At 33.4% G+C, this 19,824-nt stretch overlaps 2 protein-coding genes across 2 annotated transcripts; both read right to left on the reverse strand.

Moving 5' to 3' along the window:
* Window positions 1–3,172: 3,172 nt before the first annotated feature.
* LOC124909926 (auxin response factor 8-like) lies at window positions 3,173–4,852 on the reverse strand. Its single transcript, XM_047450554.1, has 2 exons — window positions 3,827–4,852; window positions 3,173–3,733 (listed from the first exon to the last, which is right to left on the reverse strand). Exons 1-2 carry the CDS (start codon window positions 4,850–4,852, stop codon window positions 3,173–3,175), a joined length of 1,587 nt encoding a protein of 528 aa, XP_047306510.1.
* Window positions 4,853–17,773: 12,921 nt separating this feature from the next.
* LOC124909927 (auxin response factor 10-like) lies at window positions 17,774–19,400 on the reverse strand. The gene is made up of 2 exons (XM_047450555.1): window positions 18,399–19,400; window positions 17,774–18,319 (listed from the first exon to the last, which is right to left on the reverse strand). The coding sequence occupies exons 1-2, from the start codon at window positions 19,398–19,400 to the stop codon at window positions 17,774–17,776; spliced, it is 1,548 nt and encodes a 515-aa protein (XP_047306511.1).
* Between the last annotated feature and the right edge of the window lie 424 nt (window positions 19,401–19,824).

Below are 19,824 nucleotides of genomic sequence, written 5' to 3' on the forward strand. Positions count from 1 at the left end.
TTTTTTAAATAGTTAATTTTAAGAGAATATTAGGCAGGTTGGTTTGAACAATTTTGTTTTGTTTTTGATTTACTTAAACATTGTTTTGTTTTAAATATTTTATTGGTGTAATTTAAGTGAAATAATGATTTGAAATATATTTTAATTATATATATTAACAAATTTAATATTATTTGTTCGTTACACTACACTCTACCTCTATACTCTATAGACTTTTCAAACAGATTAATTATTTACAATTTTTTGTTACATTTTAAAAAATATATGTTAGACCAATTAAAAATAAATTACTTTTTAAATAAATTTTAATTAGATTAATAAGTTATCTATATTATCTCTCTATGAGAGTCCATTCACACTCTTAAAAATTATAATATAATCATTTATTTTTTAATTTTTTTAACTTAATTCAATATGTTTATTTATTTAATAAAAAATAGGACAAAATTTACTTTTAAACATTAGTTTTGTTCATAATTTTCTTATTTTTTTTTTAAGTCTATTCAATTTTTTTTCTAAACCAACCCAAACTCGAAATCTTGAATGATTAGATTAATTAAAGTTAAACAAATGATTTATAGTTTGAAACAATAATTGATGGTTACTTGAATAATAAATTATTTAAATAATTGGTTTGTTAAAATTTTGAAAACAAAAAAAATAAGATTTTGTTTTTGTAAATAAATTTTAGAAGTATTATAATTATATGATGATAATATATATATATATATATATATATATTAAATAAAAGATATTTATATTTTGATTAATTAAGTAAGTAAAATAAATAATGATAAACATAAATAAGATGAAGATTAATTTATTAGAAATTATTTAAAAAATAACATATAAACTATTATATTATGTCAACAAAGATTGTATAATTAGAGTTTACTAGTCTTCTTTCTTAGCAATTAAGTTGTCTAGGGAGAGAGACCAAGTATAGAGAGAATACTTTTAATTAATAAAATGGAATATTGTGATAAATTACATTATTCTAATCATTTAATACATGCTCGATTTGTTACAAATATATATTTAACCGAGTAATTAAGTTAGTACAATCAACTTTTACAAAATTTAAATGGGTTATTAATTCTGTTTTTATTGCAAAAGATATATATTTGGGTGTAGTGTGCTAACTTTAAATTTATTTATGATAAAATTTAAGTCAAAGCTTGGAAACTAAGCAGTCTATAACCAAGTTGTTCTATTTTTTCTATTATTTTTCTTAATTTTTTTCACAATTTCTTTTATTAAGAAAATTCAATTATATATCTTTAGTTTATGCAAAAACTTAAATATATTTGTTAGATTAACTGAAATAAAAATTAACTAACAGATCTATGAAAAGGCAGAAATATTTTTAGTTTAGTCCACTTAAATTGTTATTAATGAAAGTGTATGAAATATATATTATTTTTAAGATGTTCTTAATTTGGATCCTGAAACCGGAGTTGGGATGAGTTTGTATAAAAAAATAGGTGGACTTAAAACGAGAATATAAAAAGTATTTTTTTTTAATTAGATAAAAGTTTATTAAATTAAAAAATTAGAAACTTATGAATAATATTTTTATTTTTAGGTGGGCTCCCATTTACTTAATAGATACTTAAATGAAATAGTATTAAACAGGTTAAAATGAAAATTTTATAATATTTTAAGTAAGCTTATTAATGCTAGAGTTATTAATATTTCTATGAGCATGTTCAATTGATTCCTCGAGAATTCAATATATAGCTTATGAGATGAAACATTTGAATTAAACAAATCATCCAAATATATTAGATAAGATTAAGATTTATTTTATGAGTTGCTTGCAGTTTCTTGTTTCAATCACAATTAGAACTTGTTTGATTCTTAGTTATTTTGATTTAAAATTAGTTGATGAAAAAACATGTTATTTGAATTTTTAATTTAATAAAAATAAAATAAAAGTATTTAATTAGTGAATTAACTAAAAAACTAATGTAGAAAATTTAGTTGACTCTATTTCAATTTAAAACGTGTTTAGTGAGAATTTAATTTCATAATCTTAATTTATAGACAAGTCACTTAATTCTTAAACTAGGCTAGTGAATTAATTATATAATTGAATAGTTGAAAATATTTCATTTGTGATATATGAGTGTTGATATAAAACAAAATAAAAATTAACATGAAATAATCTCTTAGCAATATTGAATGAGAGCTTTATGGGTTGATTTATTTAAAATAAATCTTACATTATTTAAAAGTTTGATAAGTGTTGATTTGAAAATTTGTGTGTTTTTTTAATAAAAAAAGTGAATGATATTTAAGTAAAAAATGTTTTAGTATTTAATTAATAAATTAAATAATCATAATTAATTGAAAGTTGATAAGATAATATTCTATTATAAACAATTTTTTTTAGAATTAAGTAATGAAAATTATCTTTGAAGCTATTGTAGGTTCTAGCCCTATATGTAATCTCTTTATTCCTTTTAACACATAAATAATTCCTAAAACACACAATAATTTATTATACTTTAAACGATAACTTTTTTACTTTAATTATCCTTGTATATTTATTGTTACCATAGATTTTTTTTTTTAAGAACACAAAAAAAACATTAACTAAGAACATGCATTGATGGGACGAAATATCAAAGAAATAGATTTCAAGAATCTGATGAGTCATACTCATATTAGAAACAATCAAACAAAAAATCTTTGTACCAGCATTAATTGCAAGTTCTATGAAGAAAACCCAAAAATAAATAAATGCTAACACTGCATGCATAATATTATTCCTCAAACACAAGTGAAGTAGTACCTGTAACAAAGATCAACCAAAATTAAAATTTTAGACTTTCAATATTGTTACACATCTACAAAAAATAAATAAATTATTTTTCATACTTGTGTACACAAACAATATGGACCCACCCATCTGATTTGAAACCCTTTCTAAATCTAGATCAATAAATTTACTTACAAAAGAATCTAATTCTATCAAGTATATATATAGAAACATAACTTTGTTAGATTGACTAGATTTTTACCTAGATTCATACCCAAATCCAAAAATTATTTTCAAATGGATCGTTTACATTCTCCAATTGGAGCAAAACCCGGGAATTGGAAGTGAAAATGGAACAACATGATACTAACCTTTAGATGAGTTTTACTTCACTCGGGCATGCATTTTCTAATCCATAGTAGAAGAAGGGGGATCCTTGACATAGATGTTCTTACCAAACAACTTGAATGAAGAATAATTATCAACATTATCCTTTTCTAAAGATTCGTTAACGGTAGGAGGTGATTCAGAATTGTGGTCGTTATTGTTGTTGTTTTGACTCTCGAGTGAAATGCTTCTTCCTGAGTGAGAATTAGATGTGGATGGTGCAAGGCTCGAGTCAGAAGAAAGTAGTAATCCGGGTTGGTGGTGCATAAAGTTAGGAGAAATGGGTATTTGATCATTTAAGTGGCGGTGATCTTGTTGCCTGGCTCCCTGCATGCCATAATTGCGAGCATGAATAGAGTAATGAATAGCGGCAGCAACAGAAACATTAACAGTGTTGTTTAATAGTCTTGTGCCGATAGGAAAGACATCTTTTATTCTTCTTTTAGAACCTGATTTCTCAAAAGAAGCAGAAGAAGAAGCATAAAACAGTTCTGTTGGAGGCATATAGTGCTTGCATTCCACTTGCCATGGGCTTACTCTTTTGTTCATGTTTTCTAAACCTTCTTGCTTGTCCCATTCAACCTGCAAACAGACACCTCATCGCGTTTAATTAATCAAAAAGAAAGAAACTCTTCATATATTCAATCATTGATTCATTCATTCAATCATACATACCCAAAGCATTTTCCATGGAGAAGTTACATGCCATGGATTAGGATAATCAGGATCAGGATCAAGATCAAGATCAAGATCTAGATCAAGATCAGGAGTTTGAACCATAGATGGTGAAGTTACAGTGCCTTGATACCATACCATATTGGATGATGAACCATCACTCTGAACAGCCATCTTCACTCTAACTCCATCAGCCCAATTAAAAGAACAAGATTTCTGAACCAATTTGGAATTGACCACAAATTCAGACCGACCAGCCATCGGATAATAACTTACTTGAAAAGGCTTGTTTGCCGCAGCTAACTCTGCTGCCTCCACAACCAACTCTGTCGAAATCACACCTTCATCATCACCACCTTCCTGATCCCCATCCTGAACGAGACTATGAATCTCCCTCACTCTACGAATCCCAACATAATACTGATATGTACAAGTATTCTTCATAAACACAATAGAATCACCAGACACCAGTTTCTTAGCATCAACAAATATGCTCCAACCGGTCGAAAATAAATGCCGGGGAGGAATACCTCTATAGACATGACGAAAAACCCATTCACGACCCACAACATCCTTAAACGAAAGAAACTGCACCGGATTTCTTTCATCAAGATTCAACTCCGGAAGTATCAATTGAGCGCAAAGCTTAGGCACTGTAAACCCTCTTCTCTTATTCGCGTCAGACTTCGTCAGTTTCTTGCTGAATGTTTCAATCCTCTCCTCGACTTTGTTCTCGATTGCACCTTCAATTTTCAAACCGTCATCGGACCCGGAAATGGGCACTAATCGAATGCTAGCGAACAATTCGTCTGTTACAGAATTGGCTAGAAACCTAACGCCGGTAACGCGACATAGAATTAAGGGTTTATCATAAACCGCCGGAGAAAAAACAGGAGTTGATCGTAACTGCTCTGCATGACCTTCGGGGAAATAGTATACTGTTTCACCAATGGATGGAATTGAAAAAGAACCAACGCATGCTTTCCATACCATGGAATCTACTACAACCGGATGATGATTCGCCATTATTAGGGTTTTACAGAGAAGAAGAGAATAATATTAATGGTCATGACACCATTGCAGAGCCAAGAAGATGAATTATTTAAGCTCAATTGTAGTGGATTGTTTCTTATAAAAGTGCATTCTTGTTTTATATTTGACAAAGTTTTGATTCTTGAATTCAAACAGTTCAATTTAAGGTTGATTACTTGTTAGATTTTTATTTTCAAGTTAAAACATCCCTGATTAAGGGTTTATGTTAATATAAATTATTGTAATTAACAGAATCTTGTAATTGTCTTAAAATAATTATTCAAGCTGTTCTTTGACCTTTTATTTTGTTTATTTTTATTTTATTTTGGAAGATTTTGAATTTAATGTTGGATCATAGTTATTCTATCTGAATAATCATGGGTAATTTAAAGTGATTATTATTTTTAATTTATATATAAATTAAGTAACTAAATCTGTTAATTAATCTTCTTCAAAGTGAAAGGAATAGGTTAGTTTTAAGAGACAAAATCTAAAATAAAGTTATTTTTTTAAAATATAACCAAAATAAAACTTTTCAATTATATATATAAGAGTATAATTATCTTATTTAAATTGGATATGACTCGTTGAATCAATATCAAGCATCTCCACATTGGGTTGACGAGTCGTTCTCATGTTCGAGTGAAATCAAATATGTTCATCACTTTATTACTCGAAGTTTTCATTGCACTACTTTAAGAAAATTCAAACATTGTCTGAATTTAATTAGAAGTAGTACATTGGTTCCAACATCATTCGTGTTATTTTCTGTTTCAACCTTACTGATTGAAACCACCCCTTGTGTTATATTCTGTCGAATTAAATGGTGATTGATATCCACGTGTTTTGTTCTGTCATGGAACACATGATTCTTGCACAAGTGTAGTGCACCTTGACTATTTGTGAACATTGTTGCAGGTCCTTCGAACACCATCAGTTCTTGTAGCAGACCCTACATCCACATTGTTTCCTTTACAACTTCAGTTGTTGTGATATATTTAGCTTTTGTTGTTGATAAAGTCACTACAGATTGCAACTGACTTTTTTAACTGATACAGTTACCATTCACCAAAACATAGAAAGCCAAAGTTGATTTCCTTGAGTCTTTATCTCCCACATAGTCTGAGTCCACGTAACCAATTACACTTTGCACCACTTCTTTTTTGTAACATATCCCCACATTAGTAGTTGATGGTATGTATCTTAGTAACCACTTCATTGCGAGTCAATGCTCACGGCCTGAACTCGCCATAAACCTGCTCAAGATACTAATCTCATGTGCAAAGTCTGACCTAATAAATGATTAAGTGTGTTTGTGGGCTATGTGTTTAACCCCCTTGTGGCCACATTTTTCACGGGTTCGATTTCATCTAAAAGCATTTTGAGTTTAAGCGAGGGGCCATGGTTGTGGGATGTCATGCTAGTTTTCCTTTAATTCCAAATTTTTTTTTAGTCTGGTACGTACCATTGAGTACATCACTGACCCAACCACAATCGAATACGGAACCTTGTCTATGTCAGTCTGATCTGACATGGTTTTGCCGAATTCATACACGACATCAAATATTGATTCGTGATCGGCAACTTTACGCGTTTTTTTCGTCTCGTTTCGTTTCTTCCTAAAATTTACCCTAGCTTTAAGGGCGGTTTGTGCGATTCGAAAATTATCGACCCCATGCCTTACCTTCCTCACATTTTTCGACAAACTGAAGAACGTGGTCTTAAGCTGGAACTACCGAAGCTCTTCTTCAACTGAAAAACGAGATTAAAAACTTTTCTACCCGAACTCTAGATTTTTAATTAGCCAGGGTACACTGGGCATTATTAAAAAGTGAAATTCTTTCTTTCCTCCTTTTTTCTATTATTTTGAAACTCATTTCTTTGTTCCCCTTAGTAACCTCTACTTTAATGAGTCAACTCAACCGAGTTTTTGACCCTGATGGACTCAAAACCCAACGACCTTAAACCATCTTTTGGAATCAGCTTAAATGGTGCCCCTATCCCAAGTTATGTTTTTTTAAAGTTCATTTTTTATTTAATCTTCAGCATCCTCGCGGTTTCTACATCTGAAACTTCAAATACCCACAACTTTTGATTTGGGGATCCTCATGTGATGAGCGAGTAGGAATTGAAAAGGACTTAGCCTTTCCTATAACTTTCATGTTTTGAACGCCAACAAATAGAAGTCGTACCGCACAGGAAAACAACTGTACTGTGACACCGAGAAATTAAAGAGATATGAAGTAACACAAGAAATCAATCGACACTCTTCACTCTAGGAATCCACCAAAAGAGTTTAGAGCAAGATAAATAGAAGATAAACTTCTAAACAAGCTTAAAGCTTAGAGTAATTATTATATCAAAAGTGAGTTGTCTTTCACGATTACAAAAAGGCCTACAAATAGGCAAAACTAAGAAGTTGGAACAACTCTCCAAAAAGAAGTAAATAAACTTTATTACTAGATAATTAAATATTATGACGGTCGATCTCCAAAAGTGACTATTTGAATTCTACCACACTTCATTAATTTGATCTTATCTTCTTGACTTCTAGAGGCTTCCCAATTCCAGCATCATTCTCCCCCGGTTGGAGAAGATTCGACATCGAATCTGGAACTTGTTCGTCATCAATGTATGGTGAAAGATCAGAAACATTGAACGTGGTTGAGACATCTTAGTTTCCTGGTAACTCCACCTTGTAAGCATTATCACCAATCTTCTTCAAAATTCTAAAAGGACCATCAGCTCTAGGCTGTAATTTTCCATGTCGACCTCGAGGAAAACGCTCCTTTCTTAAGTGAATCCAGACCAAGTCTCCTTCATTGAAAACATAACGCTTTCTATGCTTGTTCGCCACCCTTTGATATTTCTCATTGTGCTTGATAATTTCTTGACGAACTTTCTCATGCAATTGCTTAATATCCTTAGCACGATCTTCTCCATCCTTGCTTATATGATGAGTAATAGGTATTGGAGCTAGATCTATGGGAGTGATGGGATTCTTACCATAAACAACCTCGAACGGACTCGACCCGGTAGTTTGACTCGATGATCGATTGTAAGCAAACTTTGCTTGAGCCAAAACCTCATCCCATTGGCGAGGATTCTTTCCAATTAAACTTCTCAAAAGGTTTCCCAAGCTCCGATTTACAACCTCTGTATGTCCATCAGTTTGTGGATGGTGAGAAGAACTAAATTGAAGTTTAGTTCCAAGTTTCTTCCAAAGCGTTCGCCAGAAATGACTCATAAATTTCGAATCCGGATCAGAGGTTATTGTCTTTGGAATGCCATGAAGCCTCACAATCTCTTTAAAATAAAGAATAGCTACGTGAGTGGCATCCATTGTTTTGATGCAAGGAATAAAGTGCGCCATTTTTGAAAACCGATCAACGACCACCATAATCGAATCTTTGTTCCTTTGAGTGTGTGGCAGCCCAATAACAAAGTCCATACTCACATCTTCCCATGGACATAATGGTACCGGTAAAGGTGTGTACAAACCTGTATTTTGCCCATGACTTTTAGCAATATGACACACTCTGCACCTCTCTATGTACTTCTTGACATCTCGATCCATACGTGGCCAATAAAAATTTTCTTGTACGAGTGTATGAGTCTTTTCTCTTCCAAAGTGTCCCGCAAGACCTCTGTTGTGTGCCTCATCGATAGTTGTTAGCCTTAATGAACAATCTGGAATACATAATAATGTACCTTTAAAGAGATAATCATCATCAATCAAGAAAAACTTGAATGGAGCTTTTGAAGATTCCTCCCAAATTCTGCCGAAGTACAAATCATCTTTGTAGAGATCTTTTATCACCTCAAATCCAAGCACTTGTAACTGCAACGTAGACAACAAAGAATGTCTTCGACTAAGAGCATCTACCACTCGATTTAGCACGCCAGACTTGTGCTTGATCACAAAATTGAATGCTTGCAGAAACTCGACCCATTTTCCATGTCGCGGGTTCAACTTTTGTTGTGAGTTCAAGTACTTCAATGCTTCATGATTCGAGAAGAGAACAAACTCCTTGTGTAGTAGATAATGTTGCCAATGATCCAAGGTACGAACAAGGGCAAAGAACTCCTTGTCGTATGTTGAATAATTGCGTCGGGAGTTATTCATCATCTCACTAAAGAAAGCAATGGGTCTGCCTTCTTGGCTAAGAACTCCTCCGATCCCCACGTTAGAAGCATCACAATCTACTTCAAATACCCTTCCGAAATCTGGAAGTTGCAAAATTGGAGCTTCCGTGATTTTTTTCTTGAGAAGTTCAAAGCTTTTTAATGCTTCCTCCGTCCACTTGAAACTACCACCTTTCAAACATTCAGTTATAGGAGCAATGATAGTGCTAAATTTTTTGATAAACCTGCGGTAAAATGAAGCCAAGCCATGAAAACTCTGAATATCATGAATAGTCTTAGGGATTGGCCAACTTAAGATAGCTTCAATCTTGTCTCGATCCATCTTGATACCGTCGGAAGAAATATTGTAGCCCAAAAAGACGAGGCTGTCAGTGAAGAAGTGACATTTCTTCAAATTGGCATATAACTTCTGTTCTCTTAGCACCCTAAAAACTTGTCGAAGATGATTTAAATGCTCTTTTGGACTAGAGCTGTACACAAGAATATCGTCAAAATAGACAACAACAAATTTCCCAATAAATGGTTTAAACATGTGATTCATAAGTCGCATAAATGTAGAGGGTGCATTAGAAAGTCCAAATGGCATAACCAGCCACTCGTAAAGACCATCTCTGGTCTTGAAAGCGGTTTTCCACTCATCTCCAGGCCGCATTCGAATTTGATGATAGCCACTCCGTAAATCAATCTTAGAACCAATTTTGAAGCCGTGAAGTTGATCAAAGAGATCATCGAGGCGAGGAATAGGAAAACGGTATTTGATCGTGATTTTATTCACCGCCCTACTATCAACACACATACGCCACGAACCATCTTTTTTTGGCACAAGAAGTGCTGGCACAGCACAAGGACTCTTACTTTCTTGTATAAGACCTCTTGCCAGCAAGTCTTCAACTTGTCGCTGCAACTCTTCATATTCCTTAGGATTCATTCTATAAGCAGCTTTATTTGGGATTGACGCACCAGGGATTAGATCAACACAATGTTGAATATTTCGCATGGGAGGAAGACCCGTAGGAATCTCTTCAGGTACGACATCAACAAATTCTTGTAAAAGAGGTCGCACTTGTAGAGGAATAATATTATCTTCCTTGTTTTCTTTCAAAACCACCAATGCAAACGCCCCTAATGATTCATTCATTACATCCTCAAATTGTGATTTGGCGAGCAAATTATTTCCTTCTTCCTTTGATGGTTTAACAATGTCCTTCATTCTTGAAGGTCCCAAAATTATTTTCTCGCCATCTTTTATAAAAGTATAGGTATTTTTGAATCCATCATGTTGCGTTTTCCTATCAAATTGCCAAGGTCTTCCAAGAAGCAAATGACAAACATCCATAGGGATAACATCACACCAAACTTCATCTTTGTACTTTTCTCCAATAGAAAATTGAACGAGACATCAATTATTTACCTTTACTTCATTACCTTTCCGAAGCCATGATAATTTGTAAGGTCGAGGATGATTTTCGGTTTTCAATTGCAGCTTCTCCACCATAGCTGTAGCCACAATATTTTCGCAGCTTCCTCCATCGACAATGATGTCACACACCTTGCCATTTGACGTGCATCTAGTGTGAAAAATATTATTACGAAGCCATGAATCATCTGGAACATAAGTGGTGTTGAGGATACGCCGTATTACTAAAGCTTCCCCATAATCTTCATAAGTGATATCTCCCTCCTCGTTACATTCATCGTAAATTGGTGTTGTCTCTTCATTCTCTTCTTCATACTCTTCCTCAACGAGAGTAATGATTCTTCGATTTGGACAATCAGCGGCAAAATGCCCGAACCCTTTGCACTTGAAATAAGTTTTTTGATTAGTTGGACCACTTGATTTTTCAAAACTAGCAGCACCACCATCCTTACTTGTAAAAGATTTATGTTTTACGTCTTTTATAGCTGGACAGTTCTTGGAAGTAGAAGCACTTCCTCGGTTATAGGCACCACCACCCGATGAGAAACGTCCCCCAAAATGACTCGATTTTTTTTGTTGTTTTCAACTTTGAGAGCCAACTGACATACATCATTATATGTCAAATATTGCTGCAATTGGACCACATTTCCAATTTCATATCGTAGCCCTCCAAGAAAACGAGCAATAGTTTGTTCTTCCGGCTCCAAAACATCGCATCGCATCATAAGATTTTCAAATTCAGCCACGTAGTTTTCCACAGATAGATCCTTCTGCCTGAAGTTGTGATATTTGAGAAAAGCATCTTGGCGATAATTATTCGGCAAAAATTTCCTCCTTAACTCCTTCTTCATTTTGTCCCATGTTTTGATTTTTTTCTTGCCATCACGCACACGTTGCTTCTTAAGGTGTTCCCACCAAATGGACGCATATTTTTTTAATTTGATAACCACTAACTTCACCTTGTTATCTTCTTGAACATCTTTGAACTCAAAAATTCTCTCAACGGTATTGAGCCAGTCAATGAATTCATCGGGATTATTTCTTCCTTCAAAATCTGGAATATCAACTTTAAAATCCAAAAACCTGTGGCGGACATTGTTTCTTTGGAACCGTTGACCACGAGATGCACGGTCACTTGCGTCATTATCATCATGAAATGGATTGAAATCCTCATCATTTATTCTTGAATCATTATCTGAACCATGACCATCAACATCATGTTCACGATATTCGCCACGCGCAAGGCGTTGTTCGAGTTGCTGCACTTGTCTCCTTAAATCTTCTAACTCAATATCACGAAGGTCTCTTTGACGAGGTTTAGGTTCATCATCGTTTGGTCCTCTTCTTCTCCGACCAACCATTGTAAACCAAAGCTCTGATACCACTTTGACACCGAGAAATTAAAGAGATATGAAGTAACACAAGAAATCAATCGACACTCTTCACTCTAGGAATCCACCAAAAGAGTTTAGAGCAAGATAAATAGAAGATAAACTTCTAAACAAGCTTAAAGCTTAGAGTAATTATTATATCAAAAGTGAGTTGTCTTTCACGATTACAAAAAGGCCTACAAATAGGCAAAACTAAGAAGTTGGAACAACTCTCCAAAAAGAAGTAAATAAACTTTATTACTAGATAATTAAATATTATGACGGTCGATCTCCAAAAGTGACTATTTGAATTCTACCACACTTCATTAATTTGATCTTATCTTCTTGACTTCTAGAGGCTTCCCAATTCCAGCATCATACTGGAACCGGTCACCACGTGTACCATCTTTGCTACGAGCAACATAGGATGAGTTACACGAAGAACCACGAGGCTTACTTGGTATCATTAGAAATCTAACTCAAAATTCTTTCCAATGATAGTTCATTCACCCAAAATGGCCAAGTGAATTGAATGATATGAATTTTTAAAGTGTAGCCTACCTTCAGTTAGCCCCTAGGGTTCAAATCTGGAGCATGGGTTCACTTGAATCGACTCGGAAAGTGTTATAAATGTCGATCCATGGTTCGGGATCGGCGCCATTCAAAACATGCATGGATTAGATTCATAACCCAAGTTGAATCACTCAAATCCACCAACTACAACACAAGTTATGAATTTTAAGTGAAGGGGTGTCCAAATTGATCTTCATTTAAACACATTCTCTTCACGTCGATATTTCATCTAGCTAAGGAACCCCAACGTGAAATTGAGCTTTTAAATGAAGGATACCTTAGCTTTTTAATTAGCCAGGGTACACTAGGTATTATTAAAAAGTGAAATTCTTTCTTTCCCCCTTTTTATTATTATTTTGAAACTCGTTTCTTTGTTCCCCTTTAGTAACCTCTGCTTTAATGAGTCAACTCAGCTGAGTTTTTGACCCAATGAGTTTGAAATTTTTATGGTGGACTCAAAACCCAACGACCTTGAACCATCTTTTGAAATCATCTCAAATGATGCCCCTATCCCAAGTTATGATTTTTTAAAGTTCATTTTTTATTTAATCTTTAGCATCCTCGCGGTTTCTACATCTGAAACTTCAAACATCCACAACTTTCAATTCGGGGATCCTCACGAGATGAGCGATTAGGAATTGAAAGAAATGAGTCTTGCCTATACTTTCATATTTTGAGTGCCAACAAATAGAAGCCGTACCGCCTAGGAAAACAACTGTACTGGAACCGGTCACCACATGTACCATCTTTGCTACGAGCGACATAAAGTGAGTTACACGAAGAACCACGAGGCTTACTTGGTATCATTGGAAATATAACTCAAAAGTATTTCCAATGATAGCTCATTCAACCAAAATGGCCAAGTGAATTGAATGATAGGAATTTTTAAAGTATAGTCTACCTTCACTTAGTCCCTAGGGTTTAAACCTGGAGTATACATTTGAATCGACTCGGAAAGTGTTCTAAATGTCGATCCATGGTTCGGGATCAACTCCATTCGAAAGATGCATGGATTAGATTCCTAACACAAGTTGAATCACTCAAATCCACCAAATACAACTCAAGTTATGAGTTTTTAAGCAAAGGAGTGTCAAAATTGATCTTCATTTAAACACATTCTCTTCACGTCTATATTTCATCTAGCTAAGAGACCCCAACATGAAATTGAGATGAAATAGTCCTTATAGAGGGCTCATCCCCCTTTCCAAAACATCCAAAATGATCGGATTTCATCATGTATTGAAGTGAGAGTGAATATTTGAATTTCAAATCCATCCAAACTCAAGGATACTAAAAAAAGGTTCAAGTTCATCTTTTCTTTTTGAGGTAAATCCTTTTTTTTCAAATAATCCCCCAATTTTATCAAAATTCAAATTTCAAATGAGCATTCAAACCCCTCCCCCAGTTGGTTGACCCACGTTTGACTCTCATTTGACCCGGGTTGACTCTAGTGGTTTGCGAGTTGACTCGTTCTACACACAATTGTAAACAGAAATATTATACTCAAAATTCACGATTTTTTTGTGTCGGTCATTTTAAGATAAGAGGGAACACATGAATCGATTATTTTTAAAGTTTAACGTTTGGATCATTGTTTGTAGACCTTTCCGAGTTGGTTTTCAAAAGACATTTTTATGCTTTTGTTTTTTCGGTTCAATAAACAAGCACGAGTGTTATATTAGACCAAGTTATTTATTAGATACTTAGTGTGTAAAAATGAGGTGTTTATAGAATGTCCCTCTTGGACAGAGTTTGGAGAAAAGACTATTGATTTTATAAAACGTGTGTCCAAGTATGAACAATAGACACCACATTTTCTAACCCAAATTGAAAAAAGAGAAAGTAAAGAAATATACAATCTGACAACGTATTGTCCTTCATCAATTTTCTCTTTTAACCTTTACACATTCGAAGAAACCGGATGCATAAGTCGTGTAACGATCCTTGTGGTGTACTTGTAAGAGAAGAGTAGATGTTAGAACAATTTTTTATACAAAATCTTAAATAAAAATTTTAGAAAGGAAAACATATTGTCATGATCCGATCTAACAATAGATGGTCATGAGTTGTTTTTATTCATATAGTCAATCTTGTGTGAATTCTCATAAGGTGGAATTTCACGAGTAGTAACATGTAAATCAAAGTGAAACACAGTAACAAAACTCGTAGGCCGTTAGTTCAACAATCAATTAACAGACCTTCGTCGTATGTTCTCATCGGGGAAACATACTAATTGGAAAATCATCTTAAAGGTTCATAAGTTGACAAAATAGTCGCACCTCAAAACCTTCCGGAACCACATAACTTCTGAAACGACATACCTTTTCGGAGGTATTCCTCAACAAGGCGAGATAAGCCTTTTCCTTCAGAAGACTGAAATCATCGAGGCTAAAATAACCTTGAATGAGATGACAGCATGCCACAATCCACGCAAGATCGTCGTAGCTTCAAATATTCAAAAGAAATTTTCTCGTGTGAACACCTTAACAATGGTATTCACGATGACCATAGATAAACAATCGCCTCCTGATTGTGAGAGCAATCGAAGCATGGATTGATAAAACAAAAGGGACCTTTGTACTACAATCTTCGAGGGATTGTAGTAGCCTGCCTGATCCTCAAAACGATTTTTTTATATATGAATACCTCAGCGATGGCATACATGATAACAAGAAAATAGAGAAAACAAAGCGTGAACATCAAAACGATGGTAACCACAATAACGAAGAAATAGAGAAAACAAATGTCTCCCGACTGCAAGAGAAAATCGAAGCAGGGGTTTTCTCAAATGAAAGAACCTCGTACTACAATCTCTAAGGGTTTGTAGTAGCCTGAACCTTAAAGAACAAATCTCATGTGAACACCCAACGATGATGTTCACGACGATCAAAGATAGAGAAAATAATCGCCTCTTGACTGCGAGAGCAAATCGAAGTAGGGTTTTTTTCCAATGAATGAACCTCGTACTCCAACTCCCAAGGGATTGTAGTAGCCTGAACCTTAAAGAACAAATCCTCGCGTGAACACCCAGCGATATTGTTCACAACGATCAGAGATAGAGAAAACAAACGTCTTCTGACTGCAAGAGCAAATCAAAGTAGGAGTTTTCTCCAATGAAGGAACCTCGTACTACAATCTTCGAGGGATTGTAGTAGCCTAAACCACTATCACAATCAAACGTTTGAATTACACACTTAATCTTTATATATCACTCACACTTCTCTTAACTTTTGACTTATGTGAATTGCTTATCTATTCGTTTGAATTACACACTTAATCTTTATATATCACTCACACTTCTCTTAACTTTTCACTTATGTGAATTGCTTATCTATTTATAGAAGCAACTTGTCACGACTCCCTTAAAATCTTAAGTCTTCATACGCTTCCTCACCGTTTGATCGTGTACTTCCAACGAAAAGATGACATGTGAAGGATTGAGCTTGGACACTTCATTTAAACACACTTCATTTAAATTGGGCTTAACCCATCAACTTAATATCATCACAAATCATCCAAATAGATTAGATAAGTGTAAGATTTTTTAAGAAGGATTGAGCTTGGACACTTCATCATTGGGCCTAACCCATCAATTTAATATCAACACAAATCATCCAAATAGATTAGATAAGTTTAAGATTTTTTATGTGTACTTGCAGTTTCTTGTTTCTTGTTTCAATCACAATTGAAATTTTTTTTTGATGCTTGGCTATTTTGATTTAAAATTTGTTGATGAAAACATATGTTATTTGAATTTTGAATTTAGTAAAAATATTGAATTGGTGAATTAAGTAAAAATTAATAATTTAGAAAATTAACCTGATTCTATTTCAACTTAGAATTGAATTTGACACACTTAAATTTTACAAGTCAGTTAATCCTAAATGTAATATCTTTATTCCTTTTAACACATAAACAAGATTCCTAAAACACACAAATATGTTAATCAAATTTAATAAAAATAATAAAAATATCGTGGAGGTAGTTTAAAATTCAATAAGCATAACATATGAATTAGTTAGACAATCATATATTACATGATATATAATATCTATCACATAACTCTTAGAACTCATGTTTCATATCTAAATAATAAATAACAAAATTAGTGTTCAAGGTAAGGATCAATAAGAAATAAGATAATATAATTCAATTATGATTTTGAAGGCTTTTATAATCTTTTGCTCCGTATTTTTAATGATGACCCGCATTTAACAATTATGATGTCATTTTTGGGAAATATTGTGAATGATATAAGCACATGAATGTTTAAACAATACTCATGTCATTTTAAAATAAGTCATATTATTTATAATGAATTGTTTATTTAATATAAATATCCATGTTTTTATTTTATTTTAATAAAAATGGTGTTACATAATTGTCAAATATATACTAATCTAGTTTTCAAACAATTTTTTTTTATTATTAAAATTTGCAAGAATTTGTTGATTGAAGTATATATGAAAGAAAGAGAAAAACATCTCCTTCACATAATAAAGATGAAATTCAAATTCATTCAAACCTATCTAATTTGTTTTATCAGTTTATTTAGAAAGTTTGAGTGAGAATTTAAATTTGAATCATAACACAAGCACAATTTTATTAATCATATGCACATATAATCTCACAAAATCATATATTTTAATCAAATAAAAAAAACTCTTACAAATAAATTCACTAAAATCAATGATTATCATAAAGATACAAAACATTTTGATCTTTAAACAATAATTTTCTTACTTTAATTATCCTTGTATATTTATTGTTACCATATAATTTTTTTTTTGTAATAACAAAAAAAAAAACATTACCTAAGAAAGAACATGCATTGATTTTATGAAATATCAAAGAAATAAATTTCAAGAATCTGATGAGTCATACTCATATTAGAAACAATCAAACAAAAAATCTTCATACCAGCAAAATTGCAAGTTCTATGAAGAAAACCCAAAAATAAATAAATGCAAATAAATAAATGCTTTTTCCCCCAAAAAATAAAATAAATGCTAACACTGCATGCATAATATTATTCCTCAAACACAAGTGAAAGTAGTACCTGCAACAAAGATCAATCAAAATTAAAAATTTAGACTTTCAATATTGTTACACATCTACAAACTAAAAAAATATATTTTTCATACTTGTGTACACAAACAATATGGACCCAGCCATCTGATTTGAAACCAATTTCTAAATCTAGATTGATAAATTTACTTACAAAACAATCTAATTCTATCAAGTATATATACATATATAGAAACATAACTTTGTTAGATTGACTAGATTGGTTACCTAGAAACAATCATTTACATTCTCCAACTGGAGCAAAACCGGGAATTGGAAGTGAAAATGGAACAACATGATACTAACCTTTAGATGAGTTTTACTTCACTCGGCATGCATTTTCTAATCCATAGTAGAAGAAGGGGGATCCTTGACACAGATGTTCTTACCAAACAACTTGATTGAAGAATAATTATCCTTTTCTGAATATTCGCTAACCGTATGTGGTGATTCAGAAGTGTGGTTGTTGTTGTTGTTTTGACTCTCGAGTGAACTGCTTTTTCCTGAGTGAGAATTAGATGTGGATGGTGCAAGGCTCGAGTCAGAAGATAGTAGTAATCCGGGTTGGTGGTGCATAAAGTTAGGAAAAATGGGCATTTGATCATATAAGTGGTGGTGATCTTGTTGCCTGGCTCCCTGCATGCCGTAATTGCGAGCATGAATAGAGTAATGAATAGAAGCGGCAGCAGAAACATTAGCATTGTTGTTTAATGGTCCTGTCCTGATAGGAAAGAAATCTATTATTCTTCTTTTAGAAGAACCTGCTGCTTTCTCAAAAGAAGCAGAAGTAGAAGCATAAAACAGTTCTGTTGGAGGCATATAGTGCTCGCATTCCACTTGCCATGGGCTTACTCTATTGTTCGTGTTTTCTACACCGTCCCATTCAACCTGCAAACAGACACCTCGCGATTAAAAAAAAAAGAAACCCTTCATATGTTCAATCATTGATTCATTCATTCATACATACCAAAAGCATTTTCCATGGAGAAGTTACACGCCATGGATTAGGATTAGGATTAGGATCAAGATCAAGATCAGGAGCTTGAACCAATTGTGAATTTACAGTGCCTTGATACCATCCCTTCTTGGAAGATGAATCATCACTCTGAATAGCCATCTTCACTCTAACTCCATCAGCCCAATTAAAGAAGCAAGATTTCTGAACCAATTTAGAATTGACCACAAATTCAGACCGACCAGCCATCGGATAATAACTAACTTGAAAAGGCTTGTTCGCTGCAGCTAACTCTGCTGCCTCCACAACCAACTCTTTCGAAATCACACCTTCATCATTACCACCTTCTTGATTTTCATCCTGATCAAGACTATGAATCTCCCTCACTCTACGAATCCCAACATAATACTGATCTTTACTAGTATTCTTCATCAACACAATAGAATCACCTGGCACCAGTTTCTTAGCATCAACAAATATGCTCCAACCGGTCGTCAGTAAATGTCGGGGAGGTCTACCTCTATAGACATGACGAAAAACCCATTCACGACCCACAACATCCTTAAACCGAAGAAATTGCACCGGATTTCTTTCATGAAGATTCAACTCCGGAAGTATCAATTGAGCGCAAAGCTTAGGCACTGTAAACCCTCCCCCGTTATTCGCGTCAGACGTCGTCAGTTTCTTGCTGAATGTTTCAATCCTCTCCTCGACTTTGTTCTCGGTTGCACCTTCAATTTTCAAACCTTCATCGGACCCGGAAATGGGTACTAATCGAATGCTAGCGAACAATTCGTCTGTTACAGAATTGGCTAGAAACCTAACGCCGGTAACGCGACATAGAACTAAGGGTTTATCATAAACCGCCGGAGAAAAAACAGGAGTTGATCGTAACTGCTCTGCATGACCTTCGGGGAAGTAGTATACAGATTCACCAACGGATGGAATTGAAAAAGAACCAACGCATGCTTTCCATACCTTGGAATCGACTACAACCGGATGATGATTCGCCATTATTAGGGTTTTACAGAGAAGAAGAGAATAATATTAATGGTCATGACACCATTGCAGAGCCAAGAAGATGAATTATTTAAGCTCAATTGTAGTGGATTGTTTCTTATAAAAGTGCATTCTTGTTTTATATTTGACAAAGTCTGATTCTTGAATTCAAACAGTTCAATTTAAGATTGATTACTTGTTAGATTTTTATTTTCAAGTTAAAAAATCCCTGATTAAGGGTTTTTGTTAATATAAATTATTGTAATTAACAGAATCTTGTAATTGTTTTAAAATAATTATTCAAGTTGTTCTTTGACCTTTTATTTTGTTTATTTTTATTTTCTTTTGGAAGATTTTTGAATTTTATGTTGGATCATAATTTGTCTATCTGAATAATCATGGGTAATTTAAAGTGATTATTAATTTTAATTTATATATA

This window comes from Impatiens glandulifera, chromosome 7, assembly GCF_907164915.1.
Source record: "Impatiens glandulifera chromosome 7, dImpGla2.1, whole genome shotgun sequence".
Classification (NCBI taxonomy): domain Eukaryota; kingdom Viridiplantae; phylum Streptophyta; class Magnoliopsida; order Ericales; family Balsaminaceae; genus Impatiens; species Impatiens glandulifera.